Here is a 22,658-nt window from a genome sequence, read left to right on the forward strand (position 1 = left end):
TGTCTAATCCTCAGGTCATTTGTCAGGTAGGACACTGGCTAGAGGACTTTGGCCTTGACAAATCCCTTAAAAGCATTACATTATGCCCTTTTACACAGACCAATTTATTGTGACTTCTCTGTTGTGTGCATAAAAGCCACGGCACATGAAAAGGGTTACTTCAAAGCCATTTTTGTCAGCAATAGCTCAATTTAATAGAACAGTATCTAGGAACAGTGCCTGAGAACCTCTTCAATTTGATTACATAGTGCACAGGAGAGGCACGTTACGACAAAAGCTTGATTTGTATCACAGGCGGTTAATATACTAGCTATGAAAGTTCTTTACCTATAGATCTAAACTTTCAATGACATAAGGGAAGAGACCAGCTCCTGCACATCCATCTCATACCTGTTGGGGGCGCCATTGCCATTGCTGGTGGGGACTTTGCTTGTCGTGCTGTTGGCTTTGTTGGCCGGTTTTAGAGCCCCCTGAGCTTTGTCCTTGGGTTTGTCTAAAAACACATTGGCAGTACATAAATGCTTCAATAAGTGAACATTACTGACCTATCAGTATTCTTAAAAGCCAGGCTTGGGGCTCAGTGACAGTTGTAAAAGTCATAATGTGGAGACTTTATATTGAGAGAAAAGCATTGGGTACGTGCTGGACTGGGACAGACAAACATGACAGGTTTTTATAGACTTCATGACAGGTTTTTATAGAAATCACATCTTTCAAACTGCACAAAAACTCAATGAAATCTAGATGGAGTTGTCCATGTGTATTATTAAAATGCAGCTGACGAGATGCTTAGTGACAATTTACTCTGAATACATGCATGAGGACAGGAGTTATGCAGAATATGCAGTCTGCCAAAAGTACACTTCATATCAGTCCTGGGAACCATATTTACGGTCCAGTAAATCACTAGCCTCCACTGAAACACTGAGCACTGAAACCGCCCCATCATCAATTTGACAGCATTTCTTTTGAAATTAGATTAGGAATTTAAGCAGAGCTCAGTGATCTAACGCCCGCTGTGGTGACTCACCGGTATCCTCTACGGCGCCCTCCTCTGGCTTGCCAGCGTTAGCGGTACCGGCGCTGGGCTTCCCGGCATTGCCTGGGCCGTTCTGCAGGTTGGCCGGGGTGGCACTGCGCACCGGCTGCTCCTTGTGGTGGAACTCGTTCTCAGGGACCATGTGTGCTTTCCTGCCTTTCAACTGGCCAGAATAGCTGCAAGCCGCACACATGGTCACAAGGGGCACAGACAAGCCAATCATAAAGCAGCATAGCACACCAGCTACCACTGAACAACACAAGGGAGGCTGAACCAGATGATGCAGCTCACGGCCAAATTCAATGTGCAAGTGCAAAAGGAAAAGGAAAAAAAACCGAGGGTATTAAATACCGAAGGTATTAAAAATGTCTTTGCCAAAATACATGTTATGTGTACAATGGAAAGCAAGTAAACACACTGAGGCTTGGTACACACAAGGAAAGATTAAGTCATTTAGTGCAGAATCTCCGCAAAGGGCCGGTGTGTATGCAGGTTATCGCTGCAACTCCCTAAATAGATTGATAATTAGAGGACTGATTAACTGAAGAGTCCTCATACCTGGGCTTGTACAGCTGACCTACAGGTTACCCCAAAAACCTGCATACGCACCGGCCCTTTACGGATAAGATTGGCCACCCTTGTCGTAGGTCATTTAGCCCACCTAAACCCCAAGATCACACACAAAATACTGATACTTCACAGCATATTACTGAACAGCGACCTGGGAGACCACAATTATAAGTCACGCTCAACACAGCCAAATACTGCAAAGACTCACATAAGAACCAGGGACCAGTCAAAATGTTAATTGAAGACCAAATACCCACAGGGTTTGATACATGGGACCATGTTACAGAATTTCCAAATCTCTAAGCTCTCCTGTAGGAAATTAAAAACTAAGGATTAGTTAGCATCTGGGACGATTTGGCACGAAGAATCACTATCTTGGAACCACCCAGGGTCTAAAATACATGTGCAGTCGCTGTCAGCATTAGGATATACTGGACACTGAAGACATTTCCTTTAAAGCTCAGATTATACCTACCAGGACTTCCTAATGTGATTCTTTTTAAAAGCTTTTATCCAAAAGAAGAAATGAAGAGAAATAAAGCTTTGATGTGCGCTGCAGACACCAAGTAACACAAAGGGCGACAGGCGCTTTCACTGAGGCACCGGGGAGGGTCACTAAACAACTCATGCACTACCCAAACCTTAAATTATTTCCTCACTAAAAAGAAATGAGGTAACAAAAAGGGCTTAAAAGCTCATTTGTCTCATTCCGACTCTTATCAGGAAGTCCAGGATTACAAAAAGAAAGGTCTGGAGATTGTTATACACAGAAAGGATTCTCAGATTTACCTGACAGGATAAAAAAACCATCACGATGGGCAAACCACAATGGAGGAAGGAACGACGAGGAGCACAGAGCATCGAATCGTTACCGTCTGGCCAGCTCAACACGCACAAATAGGCAAATATTCTGGCGTGAAATCCACTAAAAATGGCGCGAAAAGTCGCCGTGCGGCTGAGCCAATCACCATCGTGATGGTGTCTGATGTGCCGTTCCCCCACGGAACCCCTGAGAATCCCATTACTGTGGGGTGGGGGGGCACTCGAGGACAACGCTTGTTTACGCGCTGTCGTACCCAGCACGACGAAGCAGAAAAGCTCATTACAATGGATAACTGATAGGATCACTTAATCACAGGCAGACAAAGGCCGACGGGATCCCGACAAGTCCCTCCTATTGAATTAATGGTTTTCATTAGGCAGCAATGAGGTGGCTGTGCGGCAGCCGTGACCTTATCTGGCCACTCCATCTCTGCCAGGGAGCGGCTGCAGCCGTCGCTCAAGCAGAGGATGCAGCGATTACGCCCGAGCACCCGTCTGGCAGGCCGGGGCAGACCAGAACGCGAGCGACCCGACATGAGGCAGGGGAGAAGCCCAAGACTCCGCCTCCCACAGCCAACATGGGCATCTTTAATGGGGGCGACAGTCCCTCGGCTACTGGAAACTTTACTGAAATACTCTGCTGTTTCTCTGAAGACAAACCTGCAAAGACAGCACATGCAGAGGCAGCTCCGCACCGCCGGCCACTAAGCCCCCCACCAGGGGAATCTCATGCAACTGCTACTTTATGATAAGTGGCCTTCAAGTTACAAATCATGTGTGTGAAGGTTCGCTGTCCTTATTCCCCCCAGATAGGACAAAAGAAAGCGCGAGAGGTTTTTCACACAAAACTCAGTGGCTCTCCGTTACCCCATGGCCAACGCATAGAGGTCAGGCCTCTTCTCCTTCTCCTCCTGGCAGATCTTATGGACGCGGCACTCGAGCGCCTGGCCCAGGTTCAGCACTTTGGGGTAGCAGGGCAGGATCTTGGTGAGCACGATGAGGATGTTGCGGATGTGCGTGTACTCGCCCGTCTCCAGGCAGTGCACGGATGCCTGCGGGGAGAGGCCGGCCAAATGTTACGTCACGTGCTTTCCAACTACGTGTAGCAGAAACAGCTTTCACCACCTGCTGGAGTCCATACCTATGTACCTCACTGAAAACAGGCCTTGTCCTGGTGCCAATCCAACACTGCTTACTTACCTTTTATTTACTACACTTTAAAGCAGGGGTCTCCAACTCCGGACCTGGAGAGCTACTATCCAGCAGGTTTTCTATCCTACCCAGCTTCTGGATGGCCACACCTGTGCCTGGCATTTGCCTGAGAGCAGGTGTGGCTCATCAGAAGCCGGGTAGGATAGAAAACCTACTGGACAGCGGCTCTCCAGGGCCGGAGTTGGAGACCCCTGCATTAAACTGCGATAGTCTTTAGCACATAAACTGTGCCGTTTTACTTATCGGAATTCTTCCGAAACCATTCCAGCAGCACAGACTCACTTTCGTTAATTTGTAATGCCATTTGTGAACGACATGTCTGAAGTTCTCGTAGTCCAGCTGGTCAGCCTTATTCCCACCATCAAAGCCGGTGGCTCGGAAGATGGTGAGGAACCCTGGGTAATTGCCGCACTCCTGACGTGGAAAACACAGGGCGAAAGCCAAGTTTACACATCGACAAGCTTCCATCAGAGACACGATCTTCACATTCATTGATTCGCATGAGACTCATAACTGTAGGAAGCTGCTAGTCATTCGCTGTCTTTGCAAACATGATGGCTGCAGACACAGAGACACCAAGCCTCCTGGGAAGGGTCTGCGCGCCTCCTTAAAGGGGACACTACCTTTTCGTAGATGGCGCGGTCGCTGTGCCATCGGGTCACCGTCTCCAGCATGCAGCACAGGAATCGGCCGTAGCGACGCGCCTCGTTCTCCGTACAGCTGGCCACCGTGTAGATGATGTCGGAGAACACCTGCAAGGACCAGAGGTGTGAGCGCGGCTCACTGAGCCGCCCACTGCGCTTACGGGAAAGAGCAAGAGTAGCGAGAGACTCAAAGAGAATTAAAATCAAGAAAGCTGCTAAAAAGGAGGCTTGGAAAAGAGTAGAATCACACCCTGAAAGCTGGAGAGACGCTGAGACTGGCACAGAGGCTGATGTCGGGAGGGGGGGATGGGACTCACTCGATCATAGCAGAGCAGAGTGCAGAAGTTAGGGGTCTTCTGCTGGTGCACCAGCTCCACAAAGCGAGCGCAGTAGACCGCGTCCATGGCTGAGAATATGCAGCGAGGGAAGACACACAGCTGTAGGAACTTGGTGATTGTCTCGTTCTTGGTGGACTCTGTTGGCGAGAAAGAGAAATAGCCTTAAATACCAGAGAGGAGACAAGGAGGATCCAGACTGTCTCATCTGCTGCGTTATGAAGGCAGAGCTTCCTAATGAAAATGCAGTCTGCGCTATCCGAGCGCCTCCAAGTGTCTGAAGTAACCGTTTGGGGTCGAAGGCTTCTTTGCGTAGCCACTGAAAGTCCCAGAGTTCCCTACAGCACTGGTGGGGGGGGTGGGAGAGGGTGCAGACTTACTGGCCAGCAGCCAGTTGTCCTTCTCCAGCTTGAGGCGATGAAGGACCCTCTGCACATGCTCCAGCTGCTTCTTCTCTTCCTCCAGAAGCTTGTCCTGCAGGGCCGTGCAGCGTTCCTTCTCCTTCTTCTTCTTGTTCATGGGCTGCAAGGGTTATAACGCATCACTATTGTGGGAAGCAGGTCTGCCTGAGTATAAACTGCCTGTAAACAGCACAAAGCACTGACTGCTTAAGTCTGCCACCGTGGCAAGTGGGCCATCTTGGATTCAGAAAAGGGAAAAAAAACTTTTTAACTGGAAGAAGAAAAAAAAAAACTTAAGGCCGAGGCACCAATCATTTAAGATTATCATCATTTCTCTGATAACCATGTGAAGGTCATTCTGCAGAACACTGGTGCAAAGCACTTCGGACGGATGGGGCAAGCGTACCATTTCGGGGTTCTCATCAATGGCTTTCATCTGCACCTTGAGCTTGTTGACCTCCCGGTCGTAGGCGTTATGGGGCACGGCCAGGTCGTACATGGTGAGCGACCAGAAGGTGGCGTAGAACTGGGGCCTCAGATCATCCCACACCTTGGGTAGGTGCAGCGATACCACCGCCTCGTGCACCGGCGCCATCACCTGCTCGCAGGCGGTGATGTACTTGTGCACTTTCTGCTGCTGCCGATTGCCTTTCTCTGCCTTCTTCAGCTCGTCGTACTTGGACTTCAAACGACATGGGAGCAGCAAAAAAAAGCACAGAAAGCAAGGCCCCTTTTAAGTATTACCGGTATAGATCACACCTTGTCCTTGCATTTGGTTTATAAGTAGACAAGAGGTTGGCCAGCTGCATTTATGAACACACAGGCGTAAAAGCAAGCCTGAAAGCACTATAAGATAGGGGGGAGGGGGGGGGACATGTGTAGCATTTTATGAGAAAGGCCGTCACAACAGAGCGAAAAGACAACACTTTGTACCAGGAAAGAAAAGGTTTTCAGAGCACAAAGTGGGTTTGGGCAGGTGGGTTATTTTGCTCCGAGACCCTGAACTGGAAGGAGGTCGCTGGGAGAGAATGGACACCATGTTGGAGAGAGGAAGACTGGGAGCCCCCTTACCAGTATCTGGTGGGCGTACATGGGCCGGGACAGGAAGAAAGCGGCGTCATGGGGCGTGTGGAACTGGTTACACAGGACATCCACGGGGGGCACGCGCTTGATGTAATCCTCCGTGCTCAGGTTGGAGGCCAGGAAGCCACCAAACTGGACCAACGTGTCATGGCACTGAAACATTTGGAGCAGAGGAGGGGAGGGTGGAACCCATATCATTAACAAGTTCAGCAAAAGCGTGCTTAATGTTGGCTATACAGGTTCTTAATAAATACCTGCCTAATTCTTTATTTATTTGTAGACTTGGCATCGATTTATTAAACTCATCCATCACTACTCCCCTGACTCAACATAATGCAAAAATAAAGCACCCTGACTTCAGCTCCTCGGAGCCCCCTCCCTGCCTCGGCATTGCAACGCGAGGACAAGCCGAAGAAACATGACCGTAAGAGGAATACCCAGGGGAAATAAGAGGGCTTTTCCTAAATTAAGGGCTAAAACTAAAATCAAGTGACATCAAAAGTTCTCACCTGTGAATCGGCTTCGTGAGCAAACTCTACAGGCCAGGGTCAGTGAATGCTGTCTACGTCCAATGAAAATGACTGTTTACACAGAATGCTTCACACAAGCACCAACAGCTTTGTCAATATAAGGAAGTTTCCTGCCGTGCCCACTTAAATCCATCGTCACTCACTAGTTGTCTCGCCAGATTGTTTTCCAAAACCAGGAAAAATGGTAGCCAGAGAAAACACCTTGACAGTGAAAAGTTGGGTGACCACAAGTTGGGTCACCAACCACCAAGTTGGGTGACCAGAAACAGTTCAGGAAGAATGCCTAATCGGACCCAGTTAGAACTAAATGTTCTAACTGGGTCCGATTAAATGTTCTAAATGTTCTAACTGTCCAGTTAGAACATCTATCACCACAAGGATCAAGTTTTTTCCAGGGACAAGATCAATCCTGAATAGGCTCACAGCATATATGACACCCCTATGCCAATTTGCCATTCCCCCAGGCTGTTTGAAAAAAGGCCACAAAAATCACTTACAATGCATAACAGGTCTTTTGTAATCTTAAACAATGAATGACAAGGCCGACGGCTTTCATTCTTTTAAGATCTTAAGATCTGATATCTGAATATAAAGTACAGTCAAGTCATCAGGTAACGTTCAAACCACCAAGGTGCTCAAATCCAGGGCATTTAAAGAGCAGAAGCACAGCAGGCGACAATGGACGTAAAAGACACTCGGATTTTAGCGATATATGATCTGCTGGTCTGAAAACACACCATAGTTTCTCTATAGACCTCCCAACATGACTTTAGGTAAACAGAATTAGCTTAAACCTTTGCACTGTTTCAAGTGTTTCAAAGCATCCTTCCTCAATTAAAGCAGATCTTGGAACACAAAATATAACCGAATGTATGAAGGCGGGAGATAAGTAGCAGCCTGCTTTCCTAAGTAACCCTCTCACATCAACTGCCTCAAAAGAGAAACAAAACAACAAAATCACAGACTTTACATGGGAAGCGTGCCGCTCGCGGCCTGGGAGCAGCCCAAAAAGGGACAGAAAATATTGTGCTGATGATGCTGGACACAATGCAGATGCATCACTTAATCTGTCTCGCTCTCCCTCAGCAGTGCCCACTCATCCATCTGCTGCTGTTCGGCCGCCCGAAAGAGCGCTTAATTACTCCGCTAAGGGGTGGTGAAGAAGAGCGTTTCAGCTCTGAAGCGCCGAGGCCGTCTGAATCATAAGAGACAAGCAGGTACTGTCCTGGAGGCTGGCCGAGTGGGTGTTGATTAATCTCGTGTCCCTAATGGAATTAATTACTCCTAACAAGTTATGTCCTCTATTTTCATGTGGAGATACTTGAAAAACGCTGCACACACACACACACACCTTATTAGTTTTGGTCAAAGCTTGATAGAAAGTGCCCGTATATTTTACCATATGAGAGAGAATCCTGTTTGCTTCCATGTTGTCGGCGGTAGTACACAGGGCCCCAGCCAGGCCTTTGTTGGGATTTTTTTAGTACATTGTCAATATTGGCATATCAGAAAAGGCATCCAATCACGTGGCCTCCTTCACAGAAATGGCTATGCACTGAAGTTTGACAAACAATTACATCCATTCCCATAGATTGTGCATGAATATTTAATGAACACCTTACTACCTTATTTTAAAATGACTCTGGGGCCGTAATCCCCATTTGTACAAACACAATGTGCTGTGAGAGCCATTCAGCATTACAGACGCAATTCGTATGCAATAACCTTCATGAAAGATTAATACCATACATTTGTTTTGTGTATCGGTGTTGAACACTTTCCTGCCTCTGAACTGCTTTTTAGCTTCCTAAACAGGTCCAGGGTGTTCAAACATTGCATAAAAGATGACAGTGTCTGCATTCAGCAGATCCTGTCCCAGAGAAGAGGGAGAAATGAATGGTATATCTGTCTCTGAGAGCTGATCCAATCAGCAATCTGGAGTCTCAAATCTGAACTGATTTCCGCTTCTCCACAAAAGGGGACCAAGGGGATTTTATCAAAGCAGAAAATTGAAAAGAACAGCTGCAAAGGGCAGTGTCGGAAAGTTGAGGACAGTTACAATTTGTGCTTTTGAGGGATGATCCTGCAGTGCCTCATACCTGGACCCAGAAATAAAGGTCCAAACTATAAATGTATACAGTACAAAACAACCAATCTCGAGACACTCTGCAAAGAAGTGACACTATGAAACCTTTTCTTAACAAGCAGAAACCCCGTTTTTCATTTATATTTAAATAGAAAAAACTCCACTAACTATCACATAAACACCTGCCAAGAAAGTATGTAGCACCATTACTTGGCTGGGTCATTCAGTGTGGTGTCCGTTTAATACAACAAAATTTCCAGGGAATTTTAATATTTTGCAGGGCAAAGCTGTCACATCTGAACATCATCATTTTCTACTCTCGTTTGGGAAAACCTGAGGAACAGGACTGTGTATTGATTGGACAGTCATCTGATCAAATCTCATGGCCGGGGGAGGATCATATCGTACCTTTGAGGAAGGGCCTTAAGCCCGGAAACTGCTCTATGGGCTCTGATCCCACATCTCCCTTCACACTGCGTCTCATAAGAAAGTAAAATAGGATATGAAAAAACTAAAGAATATTGTCATTATCGTACAAATATGAAATCGCGAGCGGCCTGCTGTACGTGGGTTTAATGAATGTGTGTCATACCCAAGGAGTTTACACCTCCGAAAGAACACTGTCAACACAGAACAGCCTACTGCTATTTTCTTAACATTTAGTACAACCCGGCTAGTTTCTGGTAGACAAACAAATCAGAAATTCTACAAGCTTCTTAAAGTTTGATCAAAGTAAATGCTCCAGTTCATTTCACCTGGTTAAGAAAAATCTTAAGTGAATAACCGGCCTCCTAGATTGACCAATCAGTTTCGCCATAGGTTTTGGCAAAAGTGATTACGCAGAATCCATCATCCAATGGGCCCTTGGGGGGGGGGGGGGGGGAATGAAAAGCTGGACACCTCAGAACACCTCAAACAAAACAACTTTCCTTCTGCCCATCACTGTCCAGGCCTCCAACAGTGAATAATTAGGTCATTAAGCAGCTACATATTTACCGTTTCAAATGTTTGTCATTTTAAAAGCAAGAGAAACTACATGAGCATTCAAACAAAACAGGGCTCCAGATTTTTCCGGTGGAAGCACTGGTGCGGCACCACCTCTCAGTTGGTCGCAGCCCATTTTTCGGTGCAGTGTGATATTATTGATGGATGCAATATTTATTTTGCACTGGCTCAGTTGCTCTCTCCCTCTCTGCATCTGCACTCTCATCGTCACTTATATCACGGTGTTGAGCCAGCATTGGACCCTCCCCTGTCAACACCCCCTCCCCCATGTCTGTGCTTCTTTGTTAGGCCTGCATACAAAAATCATTTTTAAATCTACCTTCTTTGCACCTGCCTCAATAAATCTGAGGATCAGTTTTTCTGTAACAAAACTGAGGATTTATAAAAAAAAAAAAAGTTACCTACAGAGTGAACTCTCCCGTTTGACTTCATTTCTGATAGTTATTATAAATTGTAAGCCCTTTTTGGCCATGCAAATTTAACTGTGCATCCACTTACGCACTCAAAACAAGCGCAAGTACTTAAGCATTTGAGACGTGAGGCAGGTTATATGAAGTAAAGGTAAGGAAAGTCTGGGTGAGCCGGACTGTGAAAGGTTCAAATGTGCAAAAAGTAGAAGCACTTAATGACCTTATAAAGTCATTTTAAAAATGCAAAAAAATTATATAAAAATGTACAGACCCTTTATACGACACCACACCTCCGACGTTACTATCCATCCCAATGTCATGTGCCACTTGGGTAGACATCGTCCAACCCTCCTCTATACCTCAATTCGGCTCACTCCATACTGGCCTCCTCCTCTCATCTCAGTTTGTCTTATAAAATAATCAGCTATGGACCGCTTCATTTTTGGAACACGCTAACATCATAGCTAAAGGGATTATTTCGCTCATTTAATGACGCAGCACCCGAGTCAGAGTAAAACATCGTAATCATCAGCATACACTCACACGGATACAACCACGTGAAATTTTAACTCTGGATAAATGGTGGCATATGCGACAATTTGGCCGCATTCAGGAGCCCTGCAAAATATATGCACCCAAGACCCAAGTTGGAAAAAGCTACTGCTCCAGTACCATAGCGGCCGCTCTGAAGCTACTGCTACACTTGGCTTCCTTCTGTGAAATTACGTTCTGTAGGCCGACACTTGTCAAAAGCAGAAGTGGAGTTAAGTAATATGAAATGAAACTTCAGTCCTTGAATTACGAATAATGCAAACACAAACATAATACTGTAAGGACACCTTTCGTCAGCAGTGCCCGGGAAGGTGAAAATAAAAGCCATTATTTTTAATAATGGGGAAAGATGTCCATAAAGAGAGCAGATGGCAGGCTGATACCTCCAAAGGTGTTATAGCGCTCTCAATGAGGGCTGCTGCTGCGCCAGGTCGTGTGATCCTACTGGCCAGCTCTCATCACACATTTCACAAAAAACACACAACAACCGGTTTTGAAGAGCAGCACTTGGGCTTGGCAGCGAGGGCACAGAGCCCCTGGGGAGCTGCTGATGCTGGACACCTGCCGGTCATCCTGGAAAAGCAGAAGTCTACTTCACCTGAAAGTGCTTCTGGGTTAAATGTTCGAATTAAGAGCTGTGAGACACTGTCAATGGACAAAACCAGCTTTAAAAGGTGCAGGCTGGCCGGTGCGCAAGTCATGCAGTCACAGCGCAGAAGGATCTCTCCCACGTTGACATAACGAAATGTTATCTTGAAGATTTCCAGGCACGGGCAATAAATGTGAGGGGGGGCAGCAGTATCTCATGTTAAGTAAAAGCCTGAATCAACAAGAAAATTTGGGGGTGGTCCTTCACTGGTGCATCTTACCTAATTATCTGGACAATTCAGAGTAGCAATGGGACTGATTTTTAATCAGAAAAGCTCAATTTGGAACCATTCAGGGAGAGGCAGGAAGAAAGCCCCTCCACCGCCCCCCATGATACACACAGGGCTCCTGTTAAATGCTCGGTGCCCTGCTGATTGTTACTTCCAGCGACTGAGCTTGTCATTTCAATATGAAAGGATGTGGAGACAAGGGGCTATCACACACACCCGGTGCCGAACTGACGCCTCGCGGCTGGACTCTTCACCGGAAAGGAAGGGACGCTGTGGCATGCGACGTCGCCGATTCCCTCCGGCGGACCGAACGGCAGCGGCTCAGATCACAGAGTTCAGCCAGAATAAGCGCCGCAGATACTTACAAGTACAAAACAACCTTGTCGGCACCCGGAAACTACTGTCGCCAAAGAAGCAGGAAGTCGCACTCACCTACTCAGCTGCTGCCTCTACCCACAATGACTTACGTGTTACAACAAGGGAGTTACAGTGTGAAGCTGAACTTAACACTGGTGCGATTTCAGCAACTTAAAGCAGTCGGCACAAAATGACTCAGCTGGCAAATAAATTTATTACAGGACCTTAGAGAAACTGATTTCCCAGAGCAGGCACAGAAAATAAATATTACAGTCAGCAAGTGCTCCCCTCCCCTCCCCTTCCCTCCCCAGGAGCCTCCGGGCGCAGAGACGACGTGGGCATGTACCTGGTCGTAGAGCTTCCCCACCAGCTTGAGGTGCTTCTCGCCCCCTTCGGAGAAGATGACGCCGTTCCTTTGCTGGGCCATCAGCAGGCAGAGAGGCAGCGCCAGTTCATGATCCAGCAGTGCCTCCTTCAGCCTCTGGGAGGACTTCTTGGTGTTTCTGATCTGGCCGAAGTAGCCACCCTGCCGACAAAAGATCAAGCGACAGGCTTGGTTGCGACACTCTGGTGGCACCCTGCCGGACACCCCCGTGGAGATCTACGTACAAATCCAAGTATTAATGAGTCTTCACTTGCTGGAAGACACAGCTCCACATGCGTGTTTCAGAACCAAAACGCACTGCACGGTTGGGGGCTGGGAGGAGTGTTTTACTTCTATTTGCAGTAAATTTACAAAACAAGTCAGAAATCGGAGGTGCACAGGTTTAAATCAGACATAATGGATGGAACACGGCATCAATACAGAGAACAGTAGGAAACATCAAAAGGACTTTGAAAGACCGAGTATGGGGGAGACACGAATCAAAAGACGTAAAGCAACAAAAACACAAAATGACTACTGAAGGGCTGGCAATATTGCAGGACTGCTGCAGAATATGGTGTTTTGGGACAAAGAGCCGTTTATCCCTGCAAATATACAGATGGATGAAAGAAAGAAAATAAAACGGACAGAGCCATAGAGACGGAGAGCTGTACTGCTGGACAGCGAGTTGCACCACTGACTCACGGGGGGGGGGGGGGGGGGGGGCTGCGTCCCGGCAGGGCTACACCCAACTCCAGAGGCGGTAGTGAGCAAAGTAAACACTGCCTGCTGTGCTTCCCTGACCAGGCAGACTGTACAGGGACTACACCTCTCACTTACTGGGCATCAATGGAGAAGCATCCAAGTATATTACAGGATTGGGCGAGAGAGAAAATGTTCACGCCAAGAACCTACGCTGAACGTCTGCCAGGGAGGAGAGCATTGCTGCCCTGTGGACCTCAAGTGTTCCACCTGAAAATATCTCCCGATATCCTACTCAGCTCCGCTCCACAGAAAATAAACCCATTTTTGCAACTTAATTTTAACACATGATTTCCAACTGCCGACATTCTTCAACGCCAATCACATACATAACAGCTCATGGATGACCATAAGTGTTTCAGTTTTTTTTAAATCTGCAACCAGGAAAATTATGACACCAGAAAAATTTGCAGTTTTTTTATCCAGCACACCCACAAGCCAGGCAATGTAGAGGGTGGGGAGAGAAAGCCCCCCTACCTCTGCTTTCAGCTGCTCCCCACCAGTCATCGCCTCCAGCTGCTCCACAGTCATCTCATCGGTGATCTCAATCCCCGCCATCTTCTGGACCACCTCCTTCAGGATCAACAGATCAAAACTGGTGGGGGGTGGAGGGGTGGGTGAGAGAGAGAGACACACACAGGTATCATCAGGGAAAGAGACAGATCTTCAGGACACACAACAAAGGAGATGCAGGGAGAAGTACTGCTCAACTCTGAATAATTCATGCTGCAACTGTCAGGATCTGCGATGACAACAGTGTCACGGGGCTTGTTTGTTTTTTTTTGGGGGGGGGGTGATAAACAGGGAGTTTGATAAGCAGGTTGGGTCAGGGAATGTCTATGCCCTTTGTTTCCTCCCCATCTGGTGAGTGACAGGCTCGGCATTGTTCCCACCCCCAGCAGCCCCCCCTTCAGCACATACCTCTTGCCCGCCTTCAGCTGATTGGTGATGTACTGCAGGAGGCCGGCCAGTTCGATGGGGTACTTCCTGAAAACAGCCCCGCAGAGGCTGGCGAGACCTGGAGACAACATACAGACACGCAACTGCACTGGGGTCCAGCTGGAAGCGATGGCGGCAGCACCGCTGGTCCCGGTGACAGACCCGGCTTGCGTGAGGGATGCATCGGCGTGTGCCGGCTGCCAGCACCGGCTCAGGAAAAACCCAGCCAGGTGGGCAGAACTGCCCACGTCAGACCGGCGCCGTGGACACACAAGCAGCAGTGCAGAAAACAATCCGCAGCCATGAGCTGAAATTCCATTATTCCAGCAGCACAGATAATTTAGCGCCTGCGTGATTCCGGATCGGCCCGGCCCAGGTTAGTTAGCTGTGGGAGAAGAGCTGCACCCACCCATCCTGTCGGTAGATATGTGACGACCAAATGGCGGCCGGTAGCGGGATTTGGGGAGGGGGGGGCAGTCAGCACTGTAGCTGCGTAACCAGATCGCACTCTGGACTGGTTACATGTCTGCTAATGAAAATCACGATATCTGGTGCCGGCCGCTTCAGCAAATGACAGGACGATGACTCACTCTGCAACCAGGATGAGATGGTGGTGTCATCGTGCTTCATCTTCTCCTTCTCGGGGTTGGCCAGCGCCTCGATGATGCAGTCTGAGGACTGGGGTTAAGGGTCACAATGCTGTGGGTCACAGTCCGCCTCTCCAGCTGCCCCAAAGCAGGTACAGCCTGTCCGGCTTAGACCTGACCACAGAGACAAACTGCCCAGCAAGCGGAAACGCATGACCAGCAAACCCCAGAAAACTTTTTTGAAGCAGACAATATAAAAGCAAGAGCTTAGCTATGCTGATTTCTGTTTAGCCTGTCCTTAATGGAACCCGTAAAGTCAGGGCTACTGGCCCTGAAAGGTCTCCCATTACCGGCTGGCATGTCCGAGGAGATAGGCCCACGTTTCAGAAAGCCGGCGTGCCCACCCACGCGTGCTCATTTAGTGCTGGCGCCTCGTGGCGATGTGACTGTCAGGACAAGGCGGCGAATATCCCCCCGTCACACAATTCCCTCCCAGGCAACAAAAACAGGCAAGCTGCCCCCCCACACACACACACTGAAAGGATGCACGCCAGCACATCGTAGTTGAGCGAAGTGAGGTATTTCAGCGAGTCCACCACTGGCGTGATGAGGTTGTCGTACCACTGAATTTGTGACAGAATCTGGAAAAGGAAAAAAAACAAGAAAATAAAGAAATGAAGGTCAGCCATGTAGGAATTTGGCTCCTGCCTTTCCAAACCAAGGCCCGGTTTTGGGCACAAATCTATATGCTGTAGATGCGTTACAAGCTGCCAGTGCTGGACCTCAGGAGGTTCGAGAACTAATGAAGCAGAGCCTGTCCGGACCACAGCTGGGTCAACAATCATGATGGCGGTATGGCATCATGCAGAAAGCAAGCACGGGTCCTCGCCGATATCGCCGACACCACCACGAAAGAATTCTCTGTGCTGTACCACTCGACTTGTCTCCCCTGACAACCGAGCTTCTGTCAGGCAACACGGAGACACACTGCGAGAGAGTACGAGGAGGAGGGCAAGAAAATAAATTTTAAAATCCACCCTCGCACAAGTTCTCTGCTTTGCCAAGAAGCAGCCCTTGGAACGGGCGACGTCGCCATGTTCTGCAGTCGGCTTGAGTCTCTGACGCGACAACAAAGTCTCCCCTCACCATAGACTTTTATTCTCCCCATCCTTTGTGAGAGACAGATTCGTCTGAAAGATAATGCTTTTGAAGCAGCGCCACTGAAGTCAGTCAGTCAAAGCACCGGTTCCGTTTCTGCAGGATTGCGAGTTCTGGGCACGGAGTTAACCGGGCTGACGGGTGGCGACTGAGGCTTGCATGCAAACCGGGTCACGTTCATTTCCAGAGATTAGATTATTAACATTCCAGAGCAGATAAAAACTGGATTACGGAGCCGATACACTGGCCCAGTTGCTACCGAGGAGCCTGTCAAACAGCAAGGTCACACGGGCCATATAGCTGGGGACTGACGCCAACCCTGCTTAAAGCGCGCAAGGCCCCCGGAGGCACCTACGTAGTCAAACAGGATGGTGGGGTTGCTGTGGCTCAGCTTGCCGATCTGCCGTCCGGAGGGCTTCACATTCTCCTTGGTCAGCCGCCTGCAAGAGAGGAAACGGTGACAGGGGGGGCGATTAAGCAGACTGCGTCCCTGATGACACTACAGATGCTAACAGGGCTAACATGAAGCCAGCCAAGTGCAAACTTCAACACAGACACTGAAAACTTCCTACAGAATCATGACCGGGGGCGACACACAAGCAAAGACGTGACAGAGGTGTGTGATTCATGACAAAAGGCTCCAGAAGCGTAGCAGGGAACCTTTCAGGAACACTGACGAGTACGGCGGAGTACAGGAAACAGACTGACAGAGCACTGATAATGGGCAGCAGCAAACTGCCACAAAGGGGGGCTTTTCAGGGAGTGAGACAAAGTGAAGCGCGTCAGGAATCCCAGATAATCACTGGATCAGCACGGCGTGTTGTGGGCGACGGCCCTGCACAGGGCTGCCTGCGTCTCCTGGCCCCACCCCCTCAACAATGCGGGTCCCCATGCTGTTTAACATGCTGCATGAGGCCGACTGCGGCTCCAGCCTCCTGCACTGCCCCACAACAGGAGGCATTAGCGCTCTGCTTAACGCTCTAATAAAGGCTCATGATTCATCGGCGGGTAATGAAGTCACGGCGCGTGGGGTGGGGTGGGGGGCACGTTTACATTCGCCACGGCTGCTTACGGGAACTATCTGCACACAGGCTTGTGTAAACACAGCCTTTAAGGGTGTCTGCTGTGCCCTTGAGGCAATGACATCACAGAGCAGGCTGCGTCCCGGACAAGCGCCGGTCCAAAACGGCCGTTTTAAACCTCGCCATCGGTCCGGAGGAACGGTTATTCATGGCTGCCGTTAAGAGGGTTTAGCGTGCTGAATGAATTTGGCTACCAGCTCTTGGATTAGGACGTCACGTAATACATTACGGGGGCAATAAAACAGAAGATTTGCCGAAGATTCCCCGGCACAGCAGTAGGCCAGCTGGGACCGGGGAGGTGGGGGAGGGGGGATCCCCAGTAATAGCAGTGAATCACCCCCATTGCCCTTATAAGTCAACAGTAACTGCAGACAGAAACTCATGTGTCAGTAAAATGTCCGAATACAGGAAGCGGGCAGACAAATGATGTCTCCCAAACGGCTTCTAAAACAGACCCAGGTAGTGATTAACAGCGCGACGTTAACATAAACTGTAAAGACGCTATGTGCGAGGAGGGGCACACACCGCTGGCCAATCCCCCCTTTCTGCTCCACTGCTCCCACAATTCCACTGCGGCAGCACTGCAGTCCTCAGCTCTCCATCACTGCCGCGCCCCACGCTTGCGCACAGCCAAGTGTCCCCTGCCCCCCCACCAATTTCAACCCCCTGGCGCGCGCCTCGTCAGGCACAGGCACACGCACGCGCACACACACACACACCTCCCCTCCGGATCATTGCTCTTGTCCAAACACCGGCCTGGATGGCCCTGGAAACCTTGTAACGGGAGGAGCAGTGCTTACGAAGCACGGCACGTTTCCACTAGGGTCACGTTATCGATGCCACTGGGGAGAAGCCGGCAACTTGGATTAACTCTGAGGAGGAGGAGATGGAGGAAGAGGGGAGCCAACCAACACAGGCAGCTAATAGGAGGCCTGGTGCTCTGCTGCCTCCCTTAGGCCAGGGAGTCCCCACTAAAGGGGGCTGGCGGTCTGCAGCCAATTGGCCCAATAGGCGCTGCATCGCATCTCTGTTCTCCAGCACTGGAAAGGGCCCTCTGTTAAGGCAGTTGGTGCGCGGCACTTCGAGCACTGCGACGCACCAGCCGCGCAGTACACGCAGCGGAGGCGTGGGCCTGTCATGACATGCAGGAGGAGGTGGGCAGAGTGATCTCGGCATGGGAGCGATCGCCCTGACATGGCAGACAACCCCAGGGTGAGCGGACACACATAAGGAGCACCCAGAGCTTCCTGCAGATTAGGTGAGGATGCGGCGGGTTCCCTGCAAATGAACGACCAGCCTTGCAGAACAGGTGCTTCCATGCGCAGCAGCAGCTGGGGGGCGCGTTCGTAGTGTCACCAGACAAGGTGACCGCGCTTCACAGAACGGAGGGTGCAGCCCGTGCCCAGCTCTGGCAGCTGGAGTGACGCTGGAGCAGAGCGGCCGATGGGCGACAGCGAGCCCCCCCACGTCCCGGTGGGATGCAGCCAGCCCATTGCTCTTAATGAACAAACGTCTCCTGGCAGCCTCTCGCCAGCACACCCTCAGCCTCCCACATCTCTCACTCAGCTCTGTCAAAACACCATATTTTATCGATGAGAGCTGAGGAGCACGTCTCCATGCTGCAGAGCCTTCCGCAATCTGCCAGATCATCAGAAAGGGCCCGATCCTGCATTCACGGCACACAGACAGGACGGCCAGTGCGGGAAAAGGATATTAAAACAGCATGTGAGGACAATCACTGCCGCACGGAGCCCTACAGCAGGCCGCGTGTTTAACTGGTTTCAGCAAACACCCCAGAGTTATCAGAGTGCCTGCTTTGCTAACCACCCCGGCCAAAGTTCCTTCATCCATTATCACACAAACTCTGTTTTGGTCATACGGCGAACACCGAATCCCAGCTCCTCGCCCGAGACCTTGTGCTTATTCTGGGCTTCTGGCCGGGAAAGCGCTCACGCCTGCTGCAGTCAGAGCTCGGGGTGCTGCTCAGAAAGGCAAGGGCCAGGCGCACGTACTTCATGATGTACTTGGCTCTATCCACAGTCTGGGCTTTCACTTTGACCAGCAGCGGGTGGCTGCTGTAGGTCTCGTTCTTCCACTGCCCGTACAGTCGATACCTGGGGAAAGAGCAGCAAAACGAGTTCGGCTCAACCCTAGGAAAACCATCCCCCAAAAGTCCACATCACAATCCTCTCTGGCAGCTCTGTCATGAACAGGCCGAATCACCCGTCAATCATGCGTGTAAAGGTCATGGCACAGGTCAACGGCATAGCAAGTGTATTTCCATTGTAGAGGGGCCAGGAGAGACGGCAGACAGGATGGACCCACCTGTGCTGGTAAGGGAAGAGCTTGAAGAGGCCCCAGAGCTCCTCGGACATGCAGGCGTTGCACTCCATCAAGGTAAGCGAAGGGAGCAGCACCTGGTCGGCGATGCTGAGGAAACAGCTCAGCAAGGTGTCCTGCAAGAGCACAGCGATGACTGAGGAACTTTACGGGCGGGGCGGAGGCACGTGGCACCCGCCCTCATGCACGCCGGCCGGCCAATAAATCCCCCACAAAGAGATTTATTTTTATGCCTTTTATGGGCCTGATGATAGAACACTGGCAACACGCGAGCTCTTCAGCGTTAAAGCACCCCCACATAGCATTAAATGTCTGAGGTGCCCAAACCCGCAGCCCGAGCCGCTGAGTTATATACCATATCGACGCCGCCATAAAGCCCTGCTGAGATTATGTTAAACACACACGGTTAACCTTAAGACAGCAGCCAGAGAAAGGGCACGGCCTCAGACGAGGGCCGGGGCACAGAGGCCCCTTATCACGATCGCTTACCATTTTCTCCTTGTGCTCCGCTCTGCTCTCGTTCTGGTACTGTGGGGGGAGTGAAGGAAGTGAGGAGCATGTCGGCAAGAGAGACACCTAGCGATGATGCACACAGACCTGGGGGGGAGACCCACAGGCCAAGCCCGGGCTGCTGAAGCCAGCATCACGCACCTCTTTCATGAAGGCCTTGCCCAGCCGCACCACCTTGGCAAACAGGATGGGGTCATGTGACATGTGAGGGCCCAGGTAGCCCAGCATGCTGAACACCTCCCTCCGTAGGTCCTCGAAGGTCTCGGCGGGCCGCGGCACCCGCTCGCCCTGCAGGGGGCGCAGCTGGCTGCCCTTGGCTCCCTTGGGAACCCCCGCTCTGTGAGGGACGAGGCTCAGTGTCATGGAGCAGCCACGAACTAGCGAGGCCCCGGGGAGCGAGCGCGTCCTACAGTGTCCTCCCTCTAGGCCATTTCCATTCATTTGCAAGAAAAAAAAACTCTTACCAGAAGAATTAGGATTATTTATAGAATAGGTTAATTAGCATGAATCATGGGCACAGATAAAGGAACTAATGACTCAGTGTTTGTCCACCCACAGGAGCAGAGAGAGATAGGCACGTGAAGTTGACTTGTTTGGGAGTGCCTAAGCGCGTCCGCCTGACTCCGCGGACGCCTGACTCCGCGAGAGAGCGGCCAAATACGGAATAAGGAACACCGAAGGTCCGAGTGGAAAGGTAAACCCATAGATATATGTGACTGTTTTAAGGAAGAGTGTGTGTGTGTGTGTGTGTGTGCGGCCACGCGAGAGTTTGCACACACATACCTGCGGTACAAAGGTTCCACAGTGAGGTGCAGCAGCTGGCAGAGAGCCAGAGCGATGGCCTTGTGCGAGGTGGCGTAGAAGGCAGGCATCTGCTCCATGATGCTCTGAGCATGCTGCCAGTCGCCGATGCACAGCAGGGCCTCTAGCAGACCCAGCTTCTGGTTGTCAGGAGGCTGGGGGGGGGGGGAGTAAACGGAGCGGAGGGGTGAAGGAAGGAGACAAAGGGCAGGGTGCACGGAACTCAGGGAGGCCACGACGGGAAGGGAATTGGCATGACTCAGAGGCTCGTGGCACAAGGACCAAACCCATGACAAGGCCAATCTTCTGCAGAACGTTTACCCATCATGGACATTCACAGAGGAACAGAGGGTTGCCATGGCAAACTTAATCTCTGCAGGGGAGCAGCAGCCAGGACCAGCAGCTGGGTCTGAGTGTTTGTCAGGATGTTAACACAAACCCACCGACGGCACTCTCACGCCTTTCATGACTGCGGCACCCTTGGCTGCTCAAGTGTTGCCCGTCTCTGTTAGGACTAACTAATCACACACAACCTCTTGGCTCTCAGGCCAATTTAATACAAGAACTCCAGGCTTAATCAGTGCCCACCATATGCAGGTACGACCAAAGATTTAAGACACAAAATTTTTAAAATACTTAAAGTACACAGAGGTTAATCTTATCAAGAGTCCAGGAGTTTCACAAGCTGTGTTAAATGGTGAGGAGATTAATAGCTCAGCATTCCTGTCCCTCATCAGTAGGTCAAGCACATTTAGAGAAGAACAAGCTCTCTCGCCTGTCAATCACAGCTGACATGGCTGCAATGAGTGAAATCCTTCCCATCAGGTGGAAACCATGAAAGTTCTCCTTCCCAGCTTCTTTTAATTAACAGAGTCATGGCTTGGAAGATTGTGTTTAAACGTAATAAATATTAAATATGCCTCCACTGCACAATGCCATCTCCCCAGAGACGCCTCAGCCCCAAACAGCTGGTGGCTCATTCGGGGCTCGTCCTGTTCATTAATAAATACAATTAGCGCTTTCAATTTAACGTGGCTGATTCTGTGGCATGCCACAGCGCAGGACGAAGTCATTCAAAGGCGACGACCTTGGAGAGATAAGGGGCAGAGGACCTCTAGTAGTCATGATTTAATTAACCGGATTATGCATTGCTTTGGAAAATTGCGGAAACTCGCATGAACTTCTAAAAAAGGTGGTGTGAGGGAAGGGTGCGGCGTGTGCGGGCCGGTGGCACTACCTTCTCACTCTTCTCCTCCTCTTTCTCCCTCTCTTTCTCCTTGTCCTCGGTCTTCTCCGACGGCACCACAACCATGTTGAGCTTGCGGGCGATCTGCTTGGCCTCCAGGATCTGGCGTTTATGCTCCTCCACGATGCTGGCGTCCGAGGGGAGCAGCTGGAAGCCGCGGCACAAAGCGCTTCCCGTCAAAAACACGGCCAAAGCGGCCGCCCGCATTCCAGTGCAGCACCACCCACGCGACGGCCCACCGCCCCGCGCCGTGAATCCAACCGAGTCGCATGACTGCCCCCTCCCATTACTGGAGTGACAAACACGGCACGTAATGAGGGACCAAGCCCCCACTGAGATCTTGGAGGACATTAAAAGATGAATTTTGGCAAGGTGTTGTTTGTAAACACAAAGCTAGCTGGCTGGACAAATGTTTATTTGGACAGATTATGGCAAGGGCAGCGACAGGGAGGTCAGTAACACGTCCAGGGCCTGCAGCCTGGTGGACACCATCCTCCAGGAGAGCCGTGGGACCAGATGACATTCCAAGCGTTCTAGGCCACTGCTAATGCCCGTCACGTTATTTAAATCGACAGGTGCAGCCGTGCTTATGCAAGAGTTCTCGGAGATTTTTTGGAACGTGCGAACCCTCGCATGATTTCTACACCTCCACACTCTCGACGGTTTAACTTTGAGGAGGTTAGGGGCATCTCTGATGGCAGTAGTGTCGGGGGAGGGGGTGGAAGCCTGCTTACGTGCACGTAGAGGTCGTCCAGCTGGATGAGGTTGTGCTGAAGGAGAGCAGCGGCGACGTGGTACAGCGACGATGGTGTCTCCCCATTAGGCTCCTGAGGACAGGGAATGCAGACCATTGGTATGCGAGCGGGGGGGGGGGGGGGGGGATTGTGTATGCGGGCAGCCATTTTATAGATAAGCTAGGGAACAGACATGTATCCAGGATGCTCA

General features: G+C 50.3%; 1 protein-coding gene across 4 annotated transcripts in view; it reads right to left on the reverse strand.

The window, feature by feature from the left end:
• thoc2 (THO complex 2) overlaps positions 1–22,658 on the reverse strand; it is a 40,954-nt gene that overhangs the window by 10,003 nt on the left and 8,293 nt on the right. For all 4 annotated transcript variants that reach the window (XM_049027653.1, XM_049027652.1, XM_049027651.1 and 1 more), the window contains exons 9-30: positions 22,448–22,540; positions 21,705–21,860; positions 20,450–20,622; positions 19,808–20,003; positions 19,646–19,684; positions 19,142–19,272; positions 18,829–18,930; positions 16,090–16,174; positions 15,124–15,217; positions 14,580–14,660; positions 13,972–14,068; positions 13,528–13,645; positions 12,271–12,450; positions 6,095–6,259; positions 5,430–5,705; positions 5,003–5,144; positions 4,605–4,762; positions 4,267–4,395; positions 3,926–4,057; positions 3,299–3,483; positions 1,031–1,215; positions 391–493 (exon numbers count right to left, since the gene is read on the reverse strand). In XM_049027653.1, coding sequence (XP_048883610.1) covers positions 391–493; positions 1,031–1,215; positions 3,299–3,483; positions 3,926–4,057; positions 4,267–4,395; positions 4,605–4,762; positions 5,003–5,144; positions 5,430–5,705; positions 6,095–6,259; positions 12,271–12,450; positions 13,528–13,645; positions 13,972–14,068; positions 14,580–14,660; positions 15,124–15,217; positions 16,090–16,174; positions 18,829–18,930; positions 19,142–19,272; positions 19,646–19,684; positions 19,808–20,003; positions 20,450–20,622; positions 21,705–21,860; positions 22,448–22,540 — 3,020 coding nt within the window. The remainder of the gene's footprint in view (positions 1–390; positions 494–1,030; positions 1,216–3,298; positions 3,484–3,925; positions 4,058–4,266; positions 4,396–4,604; positions 4,763–5,002; positions 5,145–5,429; positions 5,706–6,094; positions 6,260–12,270; positions 12,451–13,527; positions 13,646–13,971; positions 14,069–14,579; positions 14,661–15,123; positions 15,218–16,089; positions 16,175–18,828; positions 18,931–19,141; positions 19,273–19,645; positions 19,685–19,807; positions 20,004–20,449; positions 20,623–21,704; positions 21,861–22,447; positions 22,541–22,658) is intronic.

The sequence above is a fragment of the Brienomyrus brachyistius genome, chromosome 10, assembly GCF_023856365.1.
Source record: "Brienomyrus brachyistius isolate T26 chromosome 10, BBRACH_0.4, whole genome shotgun sequence".
NCBI lineage: Eukaryota > Metazoa > Chordata > Actinopteri > Osteoglossiformes > Mormyridae > Brienomyrus > Brienomyrus brachyistius.